The sequence below is a fragment of the Silurus aristotelis genome (assembly GCF_946808225.1).
Source record: "Silurus aristotelis genome assembly, chromosome: 5".
Lineage (NCBI taxonomy): Eukaryota > Metazoa > Chordata > Actinopteri > Siluriformes > Siluridae > Silurus > Silurus aristotelis.
The window spans coordinates 11,866,572-11,888,500 of NC_139578.1; the positions used below are offsets into that span (position 1 = coordinate 11,866,572).

Here is a 21,929-nt window from a genome sequence, read left to right on the forward strand (position 1 = left end):
ATATGAAAGAAAGCAAATTTCAAAAGTCTTTACGCAAAGCCCAATGTTAACAAATCTGTGACCATGCATACCTATTACACACTCTTAAATGTCGGCTTCTTGTAAGACTTGTATGATAGGTCAGCATCACTAAATTAATACACAATCATATAAAGAAATCTCACACTCACCACCATCTGATGCCGCTGTCTGAAAGAAAAGAAAGAAAGACATGAATGAGAAACAGTCATCGTAGCTATCGGAGGAAGGAGGAGAAAAATATTCCGGGTGAGAAGAAGATAGAGGGGAGAGACTGGAAAGTTTGGCACTGGAGGGACTTCCTTCTGATATCTCAGCAACCTTTCTCATCCTGACTGAATGTGTGTGTATGTGTTTGTGTGTGAAGCTGTATTTTACGAAGACATAGACCCTGTAGTTCTGGATGGGTGGCTATACACACAGCTGTTCACACCTCTGGTCTGGGTACCACCCACACATACATACACATGCAGCACCAAATGACCTGAACCAGGCCAGGCAAACAAACACACACACACACACACACACACACACACACACACACACACACACACACACACACACACACACACACACACACATAACCATAGTTCGACTTAACTTCAAAGCAATAAAATGTCTCTTTTTAATACAGCTTTATTAGTAAGTGTTTTTTGTTCATATCAAGGTTACAGAATCAGGAGTGAGGTAAATATTCATGTCTAAAATCTGTAGTAAATGATCTAAATAAGGCTTTATGACCTCGTAATAAACCCTCTCATTGTGCCTTTTTCAAAGCTACATCATAGCAAATAGGTGTGTGTGTGTGTGTGTGTGTGTGTGTGTGTGTGTGTGTGTGTGTGTGTGTTTGTTTATGGGTGTTACCACACAAATGGGAGACACAGCACACACACTGTTTATTCAGTGGGAGGAAGTGAAGTGGTAAAGCACGGCTTAAAATCTTCAAAGACAGAGGATATAAATGTAGCGCACACTAACGGCTAGAAGACATTCAGAAACCCGATCGACATGTCCAGCAAGCTTAGCAACCTGCCTATACTTCACTACACATGCATATGTTGTTCTGTGTAGGGGTATGTGTGCCTGTTGTGTTTTGAACTAACTGTTTTTAAGAAAACACACATTTTCACAAGTCCTATAACTAAAGTCTGCAGTCCAGAGATTTTCGTTTCTGCTGTTTCTTAGCATGTCAACATCAGCTCATCACCAGTCTGAAGTCTACATTCCAACCCCAGCTGGGTGCCTTTTGCAAAGCTGAGATCATCGAGAACATTAGGTACACTTAAGATAGCGCAGGGTTTTTCATATGGTAATGAATGATTTACTGGAGAACTGGCATCACGTCTTAGCCATTCAGGTGACAAAATGCAAACCTGGCCTAATGGTTTTGCATTCCGTTTCTCTAGTCTTTAGGAAAGTTTAATAGGGATCAACACCAACAGTAGCACTTTATATTATTATTTATATAGGCTAATATGGATGTCAACTTTCAAGAAAAAAAACTTGTGTGATAAGAAACAACAATAAGAAACAACTAAGAATCGCCAGAACAGAAACTACAGAAAATCTCATTAAGAGTCACAAAAGTAAAATATCTCTAAAGTGAGTGTAAAAAGAAATATTTAGAAATAAAAAAAGTGCTGTTCGTGCCTAAAAAAAAGCCTAAATCCAAAATGGCTTGTTAGTGAAAACACACACACACACACACACACACACACACACTGTCACATCCTCATTTACACCTAGCAGCAATGTAGCATAGCTGAGGTCCCTGAAATCATGGAGAAAACATACATAACTCCACAGACAGTAACCCAACCTCAAGGACCCTAGAGCGGTTAGGTGACACTATGTATTGCACCATGATGTCACCTGTTAGTGATATTAAAGATTCCAAACACACTGACCATACGCATCTTAATGGATGTAATATGGACTTGAAACCTTCCATTTTAATGTGTATTTTCCAGAGCTGTGAAGACTGATAAAACCTTTTTCATTTGCTCTGTGATCGCATTCTTTTATTAGATTCACAAAAAATTTTATTTTACCCCCAACACGACACCAGACTGCAAAAAAAACCCACTACAGAATTATCCGGAAATAAATTGATCAAAATGTTTGCATGATTCTTGTTTAATTAGTGCTGATACTGAGAATTATGTTGGTAGCATTAACCCCAAATAGCAAAACCTTTAAAATAAGTATAAAGAACACAACATAAAGTTCACAACAGAACTCTTGTTTGATTTATGTACACAATAGATATTTTAATTCTTTCCATTGCCCTTCCTATTATCTAGATGGAAGCAAAACTGACTCAAGGGAGATGTCTGTGGACTTGGATTTACTGTTGAATCATTTTTGGCAGGTTTTTTGTAGGTTGTTGTAAATTGCACTTGATGCTGGCCTGCTTTAAACTATATCTGTACTGATCCAGCAAAGAAACTTTTCTCTCTCCCTAGATGTTGGTGCAGAAGTAGAGATGGAGATTATAAAAAAAAAAAAGAAATGAAACAACAAAGCAACATACTGTATATTTACAGAATAATTTGCTGAAAGACTGAAGCCTAAAAATGGCCTTAATGCAATTAAGAATATTGTTTTCATGATAAAATGATTATTCTTATGACTATCAATATTACTTATAATTCTTAATACTAGATTTCATGCGAATAAAATTATTTCACTGATTTCAAAATTGTCAGTGGTTCTGGGAGTTACTTTGTTATATGGTGTAGACAAGTCTGCAGAGCAAATCTGATCAAGAAAAGAAAAGACATATTCTGTCTGGAGCTCTCGTTATTAACAATAATTCAAAAAGAAATTCTGTAACTGGAGAAATAAAGAAATGTACGGCCTCTTGTATAATTTCTTTTTTCAATGAAGCTTGGTTTAAAAATGCTTTTAAACAAATCCTACAGGCAGACAGTCTCCAAAACACACAAGGTTTTATGAGGCGACAGCAAAAGCATGCAGAATCTCGAAGATGCAGGCTCACCATTTCCTTTTTACTACTCAAAACATGTCCATACAAAGTTACAAAGCAACAAACTAAGTCATCTGGAGGTTTGGACCATACAGCACAGGTATATTTAATCAAGATTCATGTGACAAGTATGTGGAAATTGTTATCTAAAATCTTCAGCTTAAGTACAGGGAGATAAAGCAAGCAACTTTTATTTATTTATTTATTTTTTCAAAAGCTTGCGTTTGCTAGCTAAGTTTGCTAGTCAAATGACCGGTTTAGTGCTTGCCAAGCCACTGTAGCTCTATACGGAACCATACTCAGCTCTAAAGTGGCCTCTTTTGCGGTTCAGTTGGAGGGAGGGAGCGAGGCAGGAGGCTAGTAATGGGAAACAGAGGTAAGGAAAAGAGGCAGCATGCTGGAGGAAAACAGTAAGCTTGGATATGGTTATCACTTGCAGAAGAAGTAGCAGGGTAACTGGTGCCACCACCCAGGAATACTTAAATGGAAGAATCTCATGGAAACAAGTCATTTTAGACCACAGACATTGCAGCCACTAATGATGCATGTTTCAGTCTTTGCAGGTTAAATATATCCTAAAGTACCACTAGGAAGTATGTTATTATACAGGAAAAAGGTTTAAGCAGGAGCAGAAGACCGTTACCACTCTCAATGGCAGGATTTAAAAGTGACCCTGTATACAGTTTGAAATGTATGAGCAGATGTGTTTCAGACAAGGAATAACCAACAACTCTGACTCAGTCAGGAAAAGTAGAAAAAAAAAAAAAAACCAAGAAAACAAAGACAAATATGGTGTGTATATGGTTTTGGATCGTTATTATTTTCAGACTTAAAAGAAGCATAATTTGAATTGGTCTACTGAGAACTGCCACAACAAAACCTTGCAGAATGATTCTGTTGATCCTTCTGTCCCAAAAACCCACATGAAAGCATGTCTATTCCTTTGTACCCAATTCAGCCCCAAAGCTATTTTTATCTTTCCCTCCACGTATGAATGTCACATTTGCACCTTTAATTTTTACTAACATTTTCACTGCTTCCCATGTGGGGCCTTAAGCAATTCCGTTCCTCTTTGGTGATATCCACACACACCTGTCAGAACCATTTCCTTTTCCAGTCACTGCTCACACCTTTGGCAAGACTCTGCAAACAGATTGCACCACACCTAGGCCATATGTGTGGGATTACCAGCACTGGCTATACAAATTTCCCCCCTTTGTTCAATTAAATGTGAATATGTTGGGGAAAAAATTAACTCAAAAAAATTCTGTAGTTTTAGCCAATGCATTCAATGCAATCAAACTGTGTCAAATGCATTACCAAAGTATAAACCTTTCTTACACTTCGGTAATAAGACCCAGCAGTAATCATTTTGACAGTTGTCATCAACAAAGAAGGAAAAAAAAAGCCATACAAAACGAAGAACACTATTTGTGCTGTCCAAACTTAAAACGACATTAGAGGAGACAAGCACCAGATCTAAACAAAAATTTCTTGGCATGTCTTAGCATGTTTAAGCAGGATGGATCGCAGGGAGCTATAGCCACAAGAAAATAGTGCATAAGGTAAAAAGACTTCCAAGAGCCCAGCAGTAGAAGCAGAGTGAAGTCGAAAAATCCTGTTGAGCTGAAGCAAAGCTCCCCAACACAGCTGCGCCATGTGGGAAAGAAGGAGTGAAAGGTCTAATGAGCAAAACAGCTGATCTAACAAACTTAAGTCAGGGATTAAATAGTGTAATACTGAAGCTATCTTACCACTACGTAGCGACGGAAGGAGAAAAATCGCCTTCTCAAACGAGCCTTGGAGTCAGACATGATTTGTTAACATTTGTCAGCAGAACGATTGTGTATACACATGTGCTTGTGTGAGCACACCTTAAAAATCCCTGCCCATCCTGCCACAGACATGATGAGCCTTGTCCAAACAAGTGTACTCAGCCCCCAAATATATGACATCACCATAGATCACAGAAAAAAATTCTCTGTAGTTGTAGCTACACTGAGACATTTTCAGGGTTTTTAGATCGTATCACACTGAGCAAGAGAAATGCCAAACTACATTTCTGCTCAGACAGCCTGCTCTTACATGGAGGTGTGTGTAATTGTGCATGATGCAGGATAAATTTAGTTTCTTTGTATTTATGTTACTGTGGTTCCCTTTGGGTGGGCCATTCCCAGGCTGATTCAGGAGAGAAAGATTACATTAGTGTGTTTTCTCTGCTTTAGACAAAACCCAAACTTAGACCCAGCTGTATTTGTATTTGTTGGTGGTGGGAAATTTGTTTTCTCTCGTTGCTATAGTAGCATGTCCTCGCTACATTAGGACAACTTTTAATATAATGCATGTATAGATATTTGTGTATGTGCAATCATGGATGTCTATGTTTTTTTTGCTGTTAATTCTCCACAACAGTTCTAAATGCATGTGTGTATGTTTTGTATATGGTAAATTGGGCCGTGAATTTACATTGATGGTTTCCTCTAATTTTCTGAGTGGTTCCAGCTGGGCGGGGGGTGGGGTGCAGCTGCATTCACCTATTCCACAAACCAAAAGGACTCCACATACGCAAACTCCTCTGTGATACACTCAAGTTTGCGTGTGCTACCGTACGTGTTTCAGTGTTTGTGTCTGGTGTGTGACTTGAGATTTAGTAAACCTTGAACGTTTGGCGAGTCAAAGAAGCAGCAAGTGGTTGTCGAAAAACAACAGTCAGTCATTTTCAAGGGAGCGAAACTAATCTGTCCTTCTTATCTCTGCAACAAACTGCCTAAAAACAACATCAGAGACCTCAGAGGAGACTTCCTCTGGACTTGCTGGAGAGGGAAGGGAGAAAATGATAAGAGCAAGAAATGACAGAGAGTTGCTCCTGATACAGTGGTAAGAGTACAGCTAATCATACAACCTTCGCATCTTTTACAAGTTTTCTACATATACACAGAAGATAAATAAAGTGTAGAAGAAAATAACATTATTAGACTTATGATCCGACATTATTCTCTAAAGCTTTATGCACAGTGTGAGGTGGAGTAAGAAAATATCATTCAGTGCTATTTCATCAAAATAGCTTCAACAAGGCAATTATTAGCTGTGAATTATGAATGGATTAATGCATTGTTTATCTGTAAACCTTTACTTTGTTCTTCTTCTTTTCCCAACAGTCTGCCATAAAGATAGTATTTAGGTGACGTAAACCTTCCAAAGCATCCATCATCCCATAATTGCTGGAAGAGTTTAAACTATGGTTAAAATAAAATCTGTTAAAAAAAAAAAAAAAAAAAAAAAAAAGGAAGAAAAGAAAAAAAAGAAAAGAAAAAGGTCCATCCCGGTACTCTAACCACTTTCCAAAACAAAGTTACGCCTATGTGAATGGGAGGAGGGGCCGCTGACCTCAGCAGATACAATTACCTTTGAGTTTAGGTCACAAAACTTTAAGCAAATAACCTGGAGGTAAATGATGTGCTGAATCATAAAACAGAGCATGTAAGCAAAAATGACGTAGATCACCCGAACAAAACAACAAAAAATACTCCAGGTAAAAGAGACTAGAAACACAAAAAAAACTTCTAAAGAAATCCAGGATTGCAGGCATAACTGGGCCTGTCATGTTACAACACATTACTAGAAAAGACCCATTCATTCTGTAGAACTGACACCAAGTTTTGAATAGAACATTGTAAAAACCGAGCTACGTAATCAGGTGAGGCTGAATAATATGACTTTATACTATATAAGATCTATAGATTTTTTCTTATATACTTATATATATATATATATATATATATATATATATATATATATATATATATATATATATATATATATATATATGACTAAAATGACTTTGTTGCAAAATTAACCATAAAATGTATATTACATTATATTAATAATGATGTTTTTTCAAATCTGTCCCAAAATTCCCCATCCTGAAGTTACCAAGGACAGATACAATTATTAATCATACTTTGAGTACAGCGCTACTGAATTCTCAAATCTGAAAAAGATCTTCTATTAGTGCAGTTTAAAGCTCCAGCTGTAATTGAAACATCTGGTTTATATTAATGCACTCACTTTCAATACTATTCACTATTAATACTTCAGCATTGTTATATAACAAATAAAATGCCTTATCATTGATACTGTAAAGCTTTTTGTTTTAAAATGTGTTTAAGATTTATGGAAAGAGTCTCAAATATCTATGCACTATATATGCACAATATTATTAGAAGATCTGGCAAATGTATATGTATTAAAATATAGCACATGACCCTGAAATGGATTACTATACTAAAACAGCATATCTTGTAGTAAAGTTTTTTAAAGTTTAAAAGCATTTTTCAGTCTTTATGTATTTATGTAAGGCATGTGTAAAGGTGTATAAGTCAAACAGAATTAAAACAATGCACTGGATTCACAAAAGTTTCACAAATGTACATTTTCTCTGTAACCATGTGCACATGTTGATGAACGACGAGCCAGCATTACCAGGTATGTGCATGGCACGGATAATTTGCATTTGATAACACTCAAGAAACATCATAAAATATAAAATGAGAAAAACTGGTGAACATAAATTACTTTTCTCAGGGGTAGAAGCATTTTGACTCACATCTATAACAATATAAAATAGCTTATTTAACAGTACAAAATTACAGATTACAGAAAAAAGTTAATTGGAAATGAATCAAATGATAAGAAAAATATGTTTTGACATTAAATAGGGAACAAAATCTCCTACCAGTTGAAGTATTACAGTTTACAGATATTTGCAGCAGTAACTAATTTTGGGGTTTGTGTTGGCCAACTATCTGTGTGATTCATATTCTTTATTTAATGCCAACAATAAAGAAATGTCTAGGTTTCACAAATAGTGCACAAATATATTCATCCATATCCAACTTGATCAATGCTTAACATCAATTAATGACAGTTAATAGCAGGTGATTTTCATGGGAATTGCAAGAACTATTGTATAACCATAGCAACTAAAACGTCAAACTATTTCATTTTATTACAGTTCTACCATTTTCATTAATCACTTGTCTCATTTAAAGTCAATATTAAAACAACATATCTCTTGTGTACAAGGAAGGAGGGAGGGATTTCAGATATAAACACCATTCTGGTGTTTATTGGGGTTTCAAATTCATGCTTTCTAGCTCCTGTAAATATTTTTAAAGTAGTGCATTTGTATTTAGGGGTCACACACAATAAACAAGCCACCAATTTTTTATTGCAGGATCAGTAAAGGGATGAGAGCAGATCTTGTTTCCCCTGGAGGCAGTGCATCAGTCATCATCTGAGTTTTAGCCATAACTCCACCCTTCCACACTTTCAAAAAGTATTCTCTCCAGCTTTGTACTGAATCAGTGGTCTTTCTAACTGAAACCTGATGCTCGTAATTACACATTGCAGAAGTCTTTCTTGACAAAAATAACTGCCTTGGACGACGCATGAGCATTAAACCAACTGGTTTTTAACGTTTCAATGGAGTGTATGTATAAAAAAATACAAAATAACAAGCTGTGCTGGGATTTTATAACAGACAACAGATCTTCTCTACTGATGATTCTTCTGTGTTGCTTGCTCTAGGTTACATCACCTGATGTAACCCTTCAATGCAACTACTTCAACTCGTCTAAACATTAACTGAAGCATTGTATTGGAGTGGCTAGTAAAAATACTGCTAGTCATAGCAGACTGCTTTGTCTTTTAAAGGAAGGCAATAAGTACGTCTCTTGGGAAAATAACTTTGCTAATAGCTTCCTATTCCCCGATTGCTGGAGTTCAAAGAGTAAAAACATGCACATTACTTACAAAGCGATGGCAGCCTATCAGCCAGCTATCACACTTACATATAGAGAAAAAAATTGCTGTTGCTGTATCTAAAATTGTATTGTTAACTACTGTAAAAAAAATTTAAGAAATGTAATAAATAAACCCTGGATACTACATGAAAGGAAAACCAGACTTTATTTCTGCTACAATGCTGTGCATGCAACTGCTGATATGAAATGATGTTCGTATCGAGGTCCTCATTAGAGTATTATGAATTGTGGTTATTTAATGTCCTGGAAGAGAACTGAACATTTACATATTTTCCATACTATACATATTTATGTGATTTATTATTCTTATTTATTCATCGACCTCCCTTCAATCCTATGACTGAAACTGAAATATGACAGAAAAGCACAAAGATGGCCCAAAGAGAAGGAATAACAATTAGACAAACCAAGACTTACCAAGATGTAAGTTATCATTGGCTTAACTCTTATCTTTTGCCTTAACACTTACTTTACATACTTATATACTTCTAGACAGTGTAGTGTTTGTGATGAATACTAGCTATGTGTACTGGTGCATTTTAACCACTCAACAGTAAGCATTATCGTCCTAATAATACAGTGGGGTCAAAAACCAGAACACATTGTAATATATGTAATATCTGGAATTAATTAGGTTAAATAAGTTTTAGAATTGTGAAATGTTTCAAACTACAAAAACAAATGTTTAATATGCTGCAAATATAATGTTCCGTATTCTGTATTATTTCCAGGTGCTTATTTTAAATGGAAGCAGATTATTGATATTTAAACCTTGCTAACTGCTTTGTAATAAAGGTCAGACCTAATCTCTGAATCTTTTGGAGCATGGGCTCAGATGACACTCTGCTGATCTAAAATAGGATCATAAAAACTTGTGCAAAGGCTTTAGTGCAAACTGTGATTTAAGACCAAAATTCTAAGAAACTCTGGATTTCATGTAAATGTTTTTTAAAGATCCACATAACAATATAATTTGTACTGTATGAATTTATTCGGCCAGGAAAGAAAATGTGAAATGTGCAATTTTGAACCACATTTTGGATCTTTTGGTCTCGCTGCATTTTATTTGATTTTGTCACGGAAATATTATATGCCTAATTTATACATATGATAATGACAGGGTGTGCTGCCAGGCTGTTCGGATAGGCATGCTGATTATACAGTACATTAAAACTATGTGATGTGCTTCAAAAACATGTGAAGACTTTCAAACACACGCAAATATTCTCTCACTCTTCTTACCATCTTACTTTTTCTAAATCCAGAGCTTCCTATTAAAATAACAGCTGGACTATATCAAGACATTTTCGCTGATAGCTAGTCACTCCTCACACAACCTTGTGGTTTAGGGTTACCATCTCAGAGCCAAGTGGAATACACCGGGAAGTCTATTCTTCCAGAAACCTGCAGCTACTTTTCAATACCAGATTTTAAATATCATTCACTGTCAACCAAAAACTATTTAAGCAGCACATCTATGGAGTGAAGAGACTGAAGGTCCTTAAAGTTTTCTTCGGTTTGCGAGAGCAGACTGATGACTAATCCCACACCTTAGTCAAAACCTAAATGACTGCAAGTTTTCATTTCCCTCAAACTGTGATTGTTGGAGACAATGAGGCTGAAGGAAACTGTAAATGGTTACTCCACCATGTCAATGCAAAACAGATTCTACCTAATAAAAAAGCCTAAGGCTACAAATGCAACATTTCAGGGGGTAGAAGAATCATATAATCCATACACAATTTACTTTATTTATTACTTACACAATAACATTCCAATGAAAAACAGTATAAGTTCTTCCAAATACAGCACTGACAGGGGATTTTTGTTCAACTGAAATAAATGCAAGAAGACAAGAAGACAAAGAAATAGCACTTACTTTTGGATCATGGAGAGTTAAAGGTGGCTCCATATGTGTGTGTGTGTGTGTGTGTGTGTGTGTGTGTGTGTGTGGGTGTGTGTGTGTGTGTGTGAGTGTGTCCTTAGTATTTCTTCAGACACCCAGCATAAATAAACATCTCCATTTGGCTACATGCTCAGAAAATGAAGTTCAAGTGGTTTTCCCTGCATCTAAAAACTAGTCCAACTCTCCCTCTCTCTAACCCTCTCTCTCCTGAACGCTCCCTCCCTCTTTCCATGCTCCCTCTTTTCATTCTTTTCAGCCACTCGCTCTACTTCAGAGTATTTTCTCCTCCCACTGTAAAAAAAACCTCTCTCCCTCAGGTCAGTGTAAAAGTGTATGTCAAGCTGATTTAGGGGGAAACTGGTGAAATGACTATGGCATTGTACACACAAACACACTTGATCAGTCATATTTTAACTTTTTGCTCACAAATGTAAAAGTCCCCTATTAGCTTTATAGCACTTCTTTATAATGTACCGAAATGTGGCAAGTACGTATTTGCTCAGTACAATAGCAGAAGACAGCAAGCCAATCTGGACACATTTAGTGTTCTGATTTCCCCAATAGCCCCTGTATTTACACAGCAGAAGAATTCAGTGGTACTGAATACTGGGTAAACCCTCCCATGGGCGATTATCCAGGGTGTGTTCTATGCTATGTTTCAGAGATAGGATGACTTTGGATTTTCAAGAGCATGTCAAGTTAACGTCGTGTGATTTCCCTAAAAAAGCTTTTCATCAGTTTCAGCGCAAGTCACTTATTTTCTATTTTTGCAATCTGTTTTTGTTCTTGTTCAGTAGTATATCAGGTCTGGAGATCCAGCATATAAATATATTGTCATAAGCATATCCACAAGCAGCGATCTGTGGGGCCATGCAACCTTCACAAGTAGTGTCCCCAGTGGCCAGTTCTTGCCAAGTTGCATAGAATACTAAAGAGACCAGAGATAAACACACTGTTCAAGACTGGTTACAATTACATAGTTCAAAATCTGTCGTATGCCTGATGAATTATGACTGGATGTTGACATTATATAAGTAATACATTTGTCATTAGAAACTGATTTACAAATTACGACAGAGATGCACAAACAGATTACCACTGATTATCTTTGGTGCATATTTGTGCAATCACGAGGTGTAATTGACATCCATACCGTTTAACAATATTACTATAATTTACTATAATTATTGAGATAAAGATTTTTATGAAGGATCTGAACACACATTTTGGGAAAATAAAATCCAAATGTGTGGCATTATATATGCAAATTAGGCAAGGAATCAGAAGAAAAAGAATAATATCTATACAACTCATGGTTCTTAACATGTGACTGAGTAATTAAGAAGGATTCCATGAGTTTTTGCAAAACTTCAAGTTTCTACATCTTACCATCTTACATTGAACCCGAACACATTTGCAATAGGGCTACTACTTTGTGCTTGGTCGTCTAATAACTATTAAAAAGCAAAGCTAAGGATAAATATTAAATGAAAGAGATGTTTCTCCGTACTCTATTTTTGGCTTTCTGTTCTAGAAAAACTGCAGTTTAAAATATATTTACTGAAAAGAAAATGTTACTAAATGTGACTATTAAACTTTGATAAGTCATTGTTCTGGCCACTTTAGTTTAAATAGCAGGAAATTGCATTGTAAATAGGTCAAATAAGTTGGACAGTTAATGAATTTGATCCTATCTGGCAGTCCAACAAATGCTATGCTTACATTACACATTTTGAGTAAATATTTTTTTCTTTCTTTCTTTCTTTCTTTCTTTCTTTCTTTCTTTCTTTCTTTCTTTCTTTCTTTCTTTCTTTCTTTCTTTCTTTCTTTCTTTCTTTCTTTCTTCCATTGAAGCTGCTTTTTCTCCTGGTGAACACCATTTTGATGTTCTCATAACCACACTTTCCAGCTTGCCTGACCACCAGAAGGGCATCAGGTCCATGAAACAGCCGTCTCCCATTCCAGGAAAACTCTTACTGCTCTCAGATTTCACACTTGGAGAAATGACAAAAGCTTTTCCACTCTAAACCTCAAGCATTTGGCTATTTCATGAGATATGCTCAAAAAAATACACAGGAGTACGACCTACGAAAGAATTAATATAGCAAATCACAGTTTGAAGCAACATTCAACTTTTGTAGAGAACTTGGGTGCCAAACTGTAGGTGTCCAGGATATATTTCAATATCCTGGACAACAAGCTTGATTTATTCAAGTCAGAAAGCCAGTGAACACCCACCCACACATATCTATAACTCTAGGCACAGCAGAAACAGAAAAATATTTAATTATCATAAATGTTTTGCATTCAATCAGAATTTAATACAAACTAGAAGCCTTGTGGTCTTTTGGACCCAATGTACTCTTTTAGGTCACTGATCATCCCAATATTTCATGTCGTCACATTTGTGTATCTTGAAGACACTTATTATTATTATTGTTTTCTTTAAAGCCAATAACATACTACGGCACAAGTCATCATTTACCGGTATAAAAAAACTGAAAAACTGTCTCAACTGACATCACGGCCTAAGAAGATGCAGAAACTGAATTGTTTATGTTTTGTCGAAGAGGATCTTAATGCTATTATAATGGTTCAGAGTGCCATGTATACATTATAACAGTTTTTGGGCTTTATTTAGGGAGCATCCCATGAAACAACTACCGTATTTTCGGACTATAAGCTGCTACTTTTTTCCCCACGTTTCGAACGTTTTTTTTTTTCGTTTCCGTTCGGAAATTTCATTAGTCTAATGTTATGGGGTTCAGTTTTTTGGCTTGAAGTTTGTAAAACCGGGAAAAACCCAGGAAAAATTCATAAATTAACCACTTCCATTGTTTAAGCCGCAGGGCTAAAACAACGAACGGAAACGGGAAAAAAAACACACCTCACCTGTGTTCTGAGCTGCATGGCTTCGGGAGAAAAAACTTCCACCGGGTGATTTTTAAACGCACGACGATGCTAAAAGATAAACTCCTGAGAGAAATAGTTGTGAAAGGAAGGAGAAAGACGGTGAACAATGACTTTCTTGGTTGGCTACTGTTTAGATACAAGCCGTTGTAGCGCGTTGAGTCTGGGTGAAGGGAGAGCTCGCTAACTCCAGTTGCAACACAAATCATATAAGCACAGACAGGTTTTCCAAAACTCGTGCTTTTTTATTTTTCTTGGCAACAGCGTTAAGGGTTAGTCAAAGAAATGTAGAAAATCAGCATCAGAAAATAATAAACACACAATCCTCGTCTTGCACACACGCAGTAATACTGGAAAAATGCAGTGGCATGCTATTCCCAAAATACTGCTATGCTCCTAAAGGAAGCACAACATATTTCACCCATTACACCGTGTGTGACGTGTCTTTCGTTAAAGCCTGTGTAAAGTACATTAGTGTAGACATATGTCTACACTAATGTAGACATTACACCTGTCTATAAGCTTATAGACAGGTGCAGCTTATTTATGTTAAAAATAAAAATATTTGTAAACTTCAGTGGGTGCGTCTTATATATGGGTACGCTTTATAGTCCGGAAATTACGGTACTTCATCTCCAACTATAATCCAAACACCACAAACAAAACCCACTTGTCATGTTTTCATGAGTCATATTAAGAAAAGCTGAGCAGTACTGATAAGAGATATCTTGAAAAAATAAAGCAAAGAGACTTGTCTAATATCATCAGCTTCGGTGTAGGCTGTAAAAAATACATTGTTGAAGAGTTTCATTGCAGACTTTATGGAACCCACGCTATGTGAATGTTAGTGTTTTGTTCAGAACAGCCTGGTTGTGGTCATCACTTCAGCACCAAAACACCAGCCTTTAATTCGAGCGCCTAAAAGAAAATAGTGCTTGAGAACATTAGTGACCTCCTTCAGCCATATATGGCCTCTAGGTCACTAAGATCATGTAGCCTGCTTCTTTTATCTGTTCCTCAATCATGTCTACAGGAGAATAGACTTTTTCTGTAGCTGCCCCTAGGCTCTGGAACAGTCTCCCTTTTAACATCAGGGCCTCTTCAACACTGAGGGCTTTTAAAGTTAGATTTAAGATATTTTGAATATTATTCTATAAATTGTATTGCACAATTATTATTGTCGCTGTGTTTGGATACTATATGTCTAATTGCATTGTTTGACTTCAGTGAGATTTCATACACAAAAGTGCAAAGGTTCAACAAAAGAAGCAGGAAACAATGAGGACTGCTGCATGAATGTGATAAACGTAAAACAACTTTAAAGATCCACGTAAAAGAACAAAGAAATCAATGCAAAATTAAAAAAATAAAACATTTTCCCTCTTTTAATTTTAACATCGAAAACGGCAAAAAAAGCATACCTCAAGATCATCGAGTGAACGAGCCAGACTGAGTCGGTTGGTTCGAGCCGAGGTTTTGCGAACAGATGAGCGTCCTCTAGTGAGACCCCAAAATCTGGAGCCCTGAGGAACGAAAATATCAAATCTATATTATACATAAAACATATTTACGCACCAGTTTTTTGTTATATTCCTTATAGTCATTATCTTGTCATGCTTTATTAATAATATCATAAACAAGATGCAGTGTCAATTAAATTATCTTATTTAAACTGTACTCATTTAGTAACCATTTTGAAAGAAAATCAAGAAAAAAGAATAAATATATGCAAATAAATATGAACCATTTTTTATTTATCACTTTTGCACATTTTATCACACAGTTTCCCCATTTCAAACCTTTTATTTACCTTAAAGTACATAAAAATGCAATTACTAAACCATTTCATTGCACAAGAGTCAGCGTTGGTTTTTTTTTTTTGGTTTTTTTTTTTGTGTGTGTTCACCTTTAGATACATTTCTTGCAAAAATCTTGCATGAATAATTTCCCGTAAACCACAAATAACCCAGTGGCTGTATGCTGAGAAGCGAAGAAACATCTCACCTTTTAGAGATTATAAAAAGGAAAAAACATAACAGTACCCATAATTCAAACTGCAAGTCTGATTAATTTTTTAAATGTTTGATTTTAGCTATAAATAATTTACATTTCAAAAAGAAACAAGAACTGAAAATGATTGAAATTGTGGAGCACTGTAGAAAATCGATGTCCATGTTCTTCAAGTCAAGAAATGGTTTCATTTAATGTTGCTTTAATTACATTTATGTACATTTTCATTATTTACACATCAGCAAAAGTGCCTTTATAACCCCTTGTAAATTTCTAATACTCTGTGACACTCACCTACATTTATGTCAGGCGTTTCATAAAATCATAAAACATGATATTGTATGTGAGAAACAAATAAAAAATATCTCTATCCCAAAAAAAAAGTCCTGTTTCATTCACAGTGCAAACAGAATCCTTAAATAAGCTGTACAGACTATAGTGATGCTGTCTACAATCAAATGTTTAGTGAAGTGTGAAACAACTTATAAGAAACAACTTTACGTTGCTAGACCAATTTCTTTGTAGGCACATGTTTCACACCACACATTTATGTTTTACGGTCTATTAGTCTTTCATCTATAGTTTTACCCTCCTACTGCTATAAAGCCATAATTTATAGTGTCATTCGGGGACTAGAATAAGATTCCGGTTTCCTTATTTAATTTATTCAATTCAAATACCGTCTTCCAAGGAATGCTTTGTGCTTTTTCTGGTTTGGGCGGCAGTAAATCTAGAGATACTCCTGGGAACACTACGCACTAGGTGGATGGGAATCCTGATGTGGATGAGATGCCAGGGAACTGTGTACATCTAGAAGGCATCTGTAACTCAGTATCATTAGTTTTTATCTGTGGGAATATTCGTGATTAAGCTGTAATAAACGATAAGCTATTACAAATGTTTGACTTGCATTATACGTTCATATAGAAGATTTTTTAAATGACACTGTGTTTCCTATACTTAAAGTTCAATCAGAATTCACAGCAGTGCAGCCTGATTTAACAACAAAGCACTTTTTTTTGGGAACAGGACAAACTTCACACAGCTTTATTTATCTGCATTGTTTACTCTAACATAATTTTTTTTTTCTTTTGTGGCCTGTGGTATAATTAAAACCAGTTCTCTGATGAACATATGTTTGAATGGAATGACAATGATATCACACATACCACAGAGACCTGTAATTTCCTTTCCATCTGAGCATTGGGCTCCCTCAAAACAGATGTTAATCGAGTTCATCTTATATTATCTCTCTCTCTCTCTCTCTCTCTCTCTCTCTCTCTCTCTCTCTCTCTCTCTCTCTCTCTATCTATATATATATATATATATATATATATATATATATATATATATATATATATATATATATATATATATATAAAATTGCATGAAGCAGAATTCCCGAAGTGCCACAAAACTTGGGCGCTTGGGCTTTTCATCGCTATCTGAGCGGCAGCTGAAATTCTAAACTAAAGTGGTACAGCACTGGGTATTGTTTGGGGAGAGAGGTTGCTTTTGTATGATGTGGACAATTAGATTTTATAGCACATAATCAAACTAATGCACAAACTGTGGTATAAAAATAATTAAGAGTGAAGACTGAAGTCAATTAGCCCAAACACAATGCTTATTTTCCCTGCATAAAGAAATTTGTCGATTGTTGCCAGGTGTCTCTCTTGAATTTAAACCAATCTTAACTGGTTTCCCACTGGTCTGTCAGGCATAATCACATTGGACTGCACTAATCAACACAACAGCTCCATCTGCTGTGCCCCAACCATGTAGCACCATCTGTTCCACACATCATGATTTAGTGTGCAAATTAGACTGCCTCATATGAGACTCCAAGTCTCATGACAAAAGACATGGCTAAGAATCAGTGCTAGATATTAACTTGCATACTACAAATGAATAAGTACATATATATAAAAAAAAAAAACGTTGAAAAAAATGGAAGCTTTAGAATCTAATCTTGTATGATTACATTTTATAATGTGCATTTATACAGATCAGCACTTCAAACTGTATGTCTAGTACCATATATTCGACAAACGAAAAATGGATCAATAAATGAATTCATCATTGGTTTCTTGACCACTTAATATGTTGCTTAACTAAAAAATGACATTTTATCATGATGAATGCTAAATTTAAAGTGTCAGGTCAGGGTCTTGAGAGTATGGTGTATTTGTGGGCTTGACTCTTTTGGGCTTAGGTTAATTTGACATGTAAATATATTACAAATATTGTTACCTTGTTTTCGCCATCCTTATTCCTAGATCCACTGCTAAACAGTTTCATAGTCAAATCGGTCCCCAGGTCTCCAGGTGTTTTGTGTCTCACTGGAGGGATTTGTTCCATGGAAGGTGGTAATGTGCTGTGTTTAGCTTTGGTATCACCATAAGCCAGGCTCTCAATGCTGGTGGGCCGAGTTTTCGGCCAGCGAGCCCGGATACTAACAGAGGGCCAGCGCTGACTTCCTCTCCGTTTGGGCTTATTTTCAGGCGGTTGTGATTGCTTACACTGAGAATCCGAAAACACTTTTCCAGTAGATGTGTTTGTTTGTGGAGTAGCAGGTTCAGGGAATGGCTCTGCAAGAAGGCACCTACGATCTGGTCTTAAGGATGGTCCATTGCTCTGTTGGGAGGTGCATGGAGATGGTTTATCCCAAACTGTATGGGAAATGTTTGGAGATGTAAGAATCCACTGGTCAGCAAGACTTTTCTGATCCTCCGGAGACACGTTTCCGATCCCGCTGTCGCCACTGCCACTGTTACGTGTGCATGGCTGTTCATCACAATCGTCACTATCCAGTTTGAGTCTCAGTTTCTCAATATGGTCCCCCATGTCAGTGTAAAGGACTGACACAAAGTTTAACATTGAATAGGGTGTCTGGGGGAACTCCAGACAGCCCTGGGTGTCCGGATCAGCAGTGCACAAGAAGCCAAAATGATCAGAGATATTTTTATGCTCATCGTGATCACAGAGGTCTGGATCTACGATGAATACATGACATAACGTTTTCATACAAGTGCTTTGATCTACTATTTTGGGATCAGCTTTGGTCACTTCCTTTGAGACAAGACCAAAAAACCTATTATCTTCACCACATACTGCACACAAGACCAGGTTCTCCGCAGGATATGCAGCCAAAACCACATCCCTGTCATCATAAAGCTGCACACAATTACATTTGACCCTCATCATCACCAGATAATGAGTTTTCTGCTCAGTCGCAATTCGAGTGATACATTCTTGTATGACTCGAAGGGTTTCCTCTTCTGATTGGGAAATCACTAGATCCAGTTCCACCGAGTTTATGTATCCTACCATCATTCCCACGTTCAGAGTACTGGCGTCAGGTAAAATATCATGCTGACTCTGAAAGTCGGAAAAAACGGAATCTTTACTCACAACACGAGATGGCTCCTCGAGATCAGCTGCATGTGGGTTGTGTTTTGGTGGACACCGATAAGACCAGTAAGACATATCTGGTTCTGATCTGGGTCTCTGTTTAGGTTGTTTTTTTGATGTGTAAGTACAAGAAATTTCCAAAACAGGATTGAAACTTCCCACTGACGCTCCTCTACTTCCTTCATCATAAGATTCCATCTGTCCTGGATTCGACCAGGTTTCCATCTGTTTCCCCTGAAAAGCCAGGGAACCTGAGGCAGAATTTACTGTACTGCTGTCACCTGAGGAAACCAGCAAACTGAGCGATCGTAACGACGAACCGATGAGTTCCACCACGGTTTCATGTGAGGCTGCTGACACATCTGTGCCGTTCACACTCAAAAGACCGTCGCCAGGCTTCAAGCCAGCATCATGAGCTGGACTTCCTTTCATTATTCCACTCAGGACACAAGGAGCTTGGCCAAACACGGTGAATCCGTATCCACCTCTGCCACGCTCTATCTCCACTGTGCGAACGGTCAGTGCTGGAGAAAAGTCCAGAGATCTTCTCACACCTCCTCCAGCTGGATCCAGAGATCTCATTTCTGTCTAGAAGATCTAACAAAATCACAATAGGCTTTGCTCTGAGCTACAATTATTGAGCCACACGCATTGTAGGTCCTGTAAAACATGGGGGGACAAGCAGTAAGATAACTGGTAAGATGTGTAATGGGTAAATAGCAACAATAAAAAAGTTGTGAAGCGACATTTGTACGGCGGCACGTAAAACATTGGCACTGAAGACAATCTCTGCGCACGCGCTCACTCGTGAAAATAAAGGCAAAAATAAGTTCATACCTTTTTATTTACTGTACTTAATATATAATTACAAACTTTCATAAAGATAATTTTTTGAATACAATTTGCAGCCTTTATCTCAGTATATAACCACACTAACAGAACACTTACAGCCTGTCTTAACCTTCGGATTAGTCTGTTTTTTGCGTTAAGTATCAAAGTCCACAAACCCCCCAGTCCACGATCAACATTACATATTATTATAATTATTAAATGTTTCTCACGTAGATCAAGGTTAACAAATGTACGCCCGCTTACCTGACCAAAACAGCTCGTATTTTCAAGCTTTCAGCTCTTCGACTTCAGCTCCTGGACACACAACCACGGCCATTCACTATTGTACTCAACACAAAGCGTCATTCAGTCACTATGGCACCGTAACGATCGCGGAAAACCGAGCGAGAGCTTTTCATTTGTTGAGAGAGCCGTCAATCAAACCCAAATGTTTAAACCAATACTTGGTGCTTATTGGAGCACGGGGAATCACGTGGTAGTCTAAAGGCGTGTACTAAAAAGGGTGCTTTTTATGCGCATGGGCGGGGAATCCGGAGCTTTGCCCCGCCCAACAACGTGCCCTGGTGATCTCATGGCTTTAAAGTTCAATACCGTGTTCAATACTTTTTTACAAAATACTCCATAGAATGTATCCTGCTAATCATTTTTGGGAAAGATTTTAGCTGAATGTTAAAAATTTCTGTGAATTATGTGGTCAATAAAAAAGAAACCATTTTGCATTTTTTTCATTGTATTTACTCAAGGTTATTTTGGACTTTTCCCATTTTATTTATGACTTCGAATTGTATGTGAATCTCTTGAAAGAAACAAGAAACAAAAAAGCACTGAAAACATGTAATGCTCTGAAAACTTTATAATTTATGTATTTTTTTTTACGTACACTGTATTGGGTGTTTTTTGTTTGTTTTTTTTTCTCTGTAAGTAAGTGTAAATTTAACATGAGTATGTAATACCTCTTGTTCTTTTGGCATTAATAAAACTAAATTGAATAAAATTGTTTTTTTAAATTAGAAAATTAAAAAACGTTTTCAATACTTGCCAAAATATATGGATGTCGACAGTTCATGTTCTTTTTGCTGTATTAAAGATGAAACACTGATCCATTTATTGCAAAAAAAAAAAAATGGAATAGCTTATAACTTCATATAGGTAATCACGTTGATTTCTCCAGTCTCTTTCAGTTAAAAGATCTAATTTGTTAGTTTTGTTGTATAAGGGTTAAACTAATATATCAGTGAATTACATTGTTAACGTTTTCATTTTGTTTGGAATTCTTTTTTTTATAAACAAAAATTAGAAAAAAATGTATTTCATATTTATTCGTATTTCTGAAATCTCTTAGATTAATTTTTTAAATCTTATGATAATTATATCAGTAATGTCACTGATGCACAAGTCTGTCCTCTGTTGTGGAAAGTTTTTTATGCGATTTTATCTCATCTCATTTTTATTTATTTAATTATTTTACATGTATTTGTATCTATTATTTAATTTATGTATGTTTTGTGTCGCTATTGTCATTTTTATTGTTATTGGTATTGCTATTATCATTTTTCTGTATAGGTTCTGTTTAGTTAATTTGTACATGTTTGTTGTTGGAGCATTAATTAAAAAAATACAATAAAACATTTTTTAAATAACGTTTTCAATGCATGTTTTCACTATTTTGGCAATTTTTGGACCTATTTAAAATGTACCCCTTATTTTAAATAAACCCACAAATTTCAGCTACTTAAATATTTGTCTCAATGTACATATATGGAACAGCTGGAGGACCAATTTGCAATTTATTAGGTCAATTGGCAACATGATTGGGTATAAAAAGAGCCTCTTAGAGTGGCAGTGTCTCTCAGAAGTCAAGATAGGCAGAGGATCACCAATTCCCCCAATGCTGCGTCGAAAAATAGTGGAGCGATATCAGAGGAGTTTTTTAGAGAAAAATTGCAAAGAGTTTGAAGTTATCATTCGGAGTACTTTCCGAAACTATTGACAGTGAACACAAATG

The 21,929-nt window shown here is 36.3% G+C and overlaps 1 protein-coding gene across 5 annotated transcripts in view; it reads right to left on the bottom strand.

Moving 5' to 3' along the window:
• Nucleotides 1-20,295, bottom strand: part of rgs12a (regulator of G protein signaling 12a) — a 34,615-nt gene extending 14,320 nt beyond the window's left edge. For all 5 annotated transcript variants that reach the window (XR_014533775.1, XR_014533776.1, XM_083542129.1 and 2 more), the window contains exons 1-4: nucleotides 20,168-20,295; nucleotides 17,912-19,732; nucleotides 15,070-15,171; nucleotides 171-189 (exon numbers count right to left, since the gene is read on the bottom strand). Coding sequence is in view for 3 of the 5 variants with exons in the window: in XM_083542129.1 (XP_083398255.1) it covers nucleotides 171-189; nucleotides 15,070-15,171; nucleotides 17,912-19,654 (1,864 nt within the window). In the remaining 2 variants the exon portion in view is untranslated. The remainder of the gene's footprint in view (nucleotides 1-170; nucleotides 190-15,069; nucleotides 15,172-17,911; nucleotides 19,733-20,167) is intronic.
• Between the last annotated feature and the right edge of the window lie 1,634 nt (nucleotides 20,296-21,929).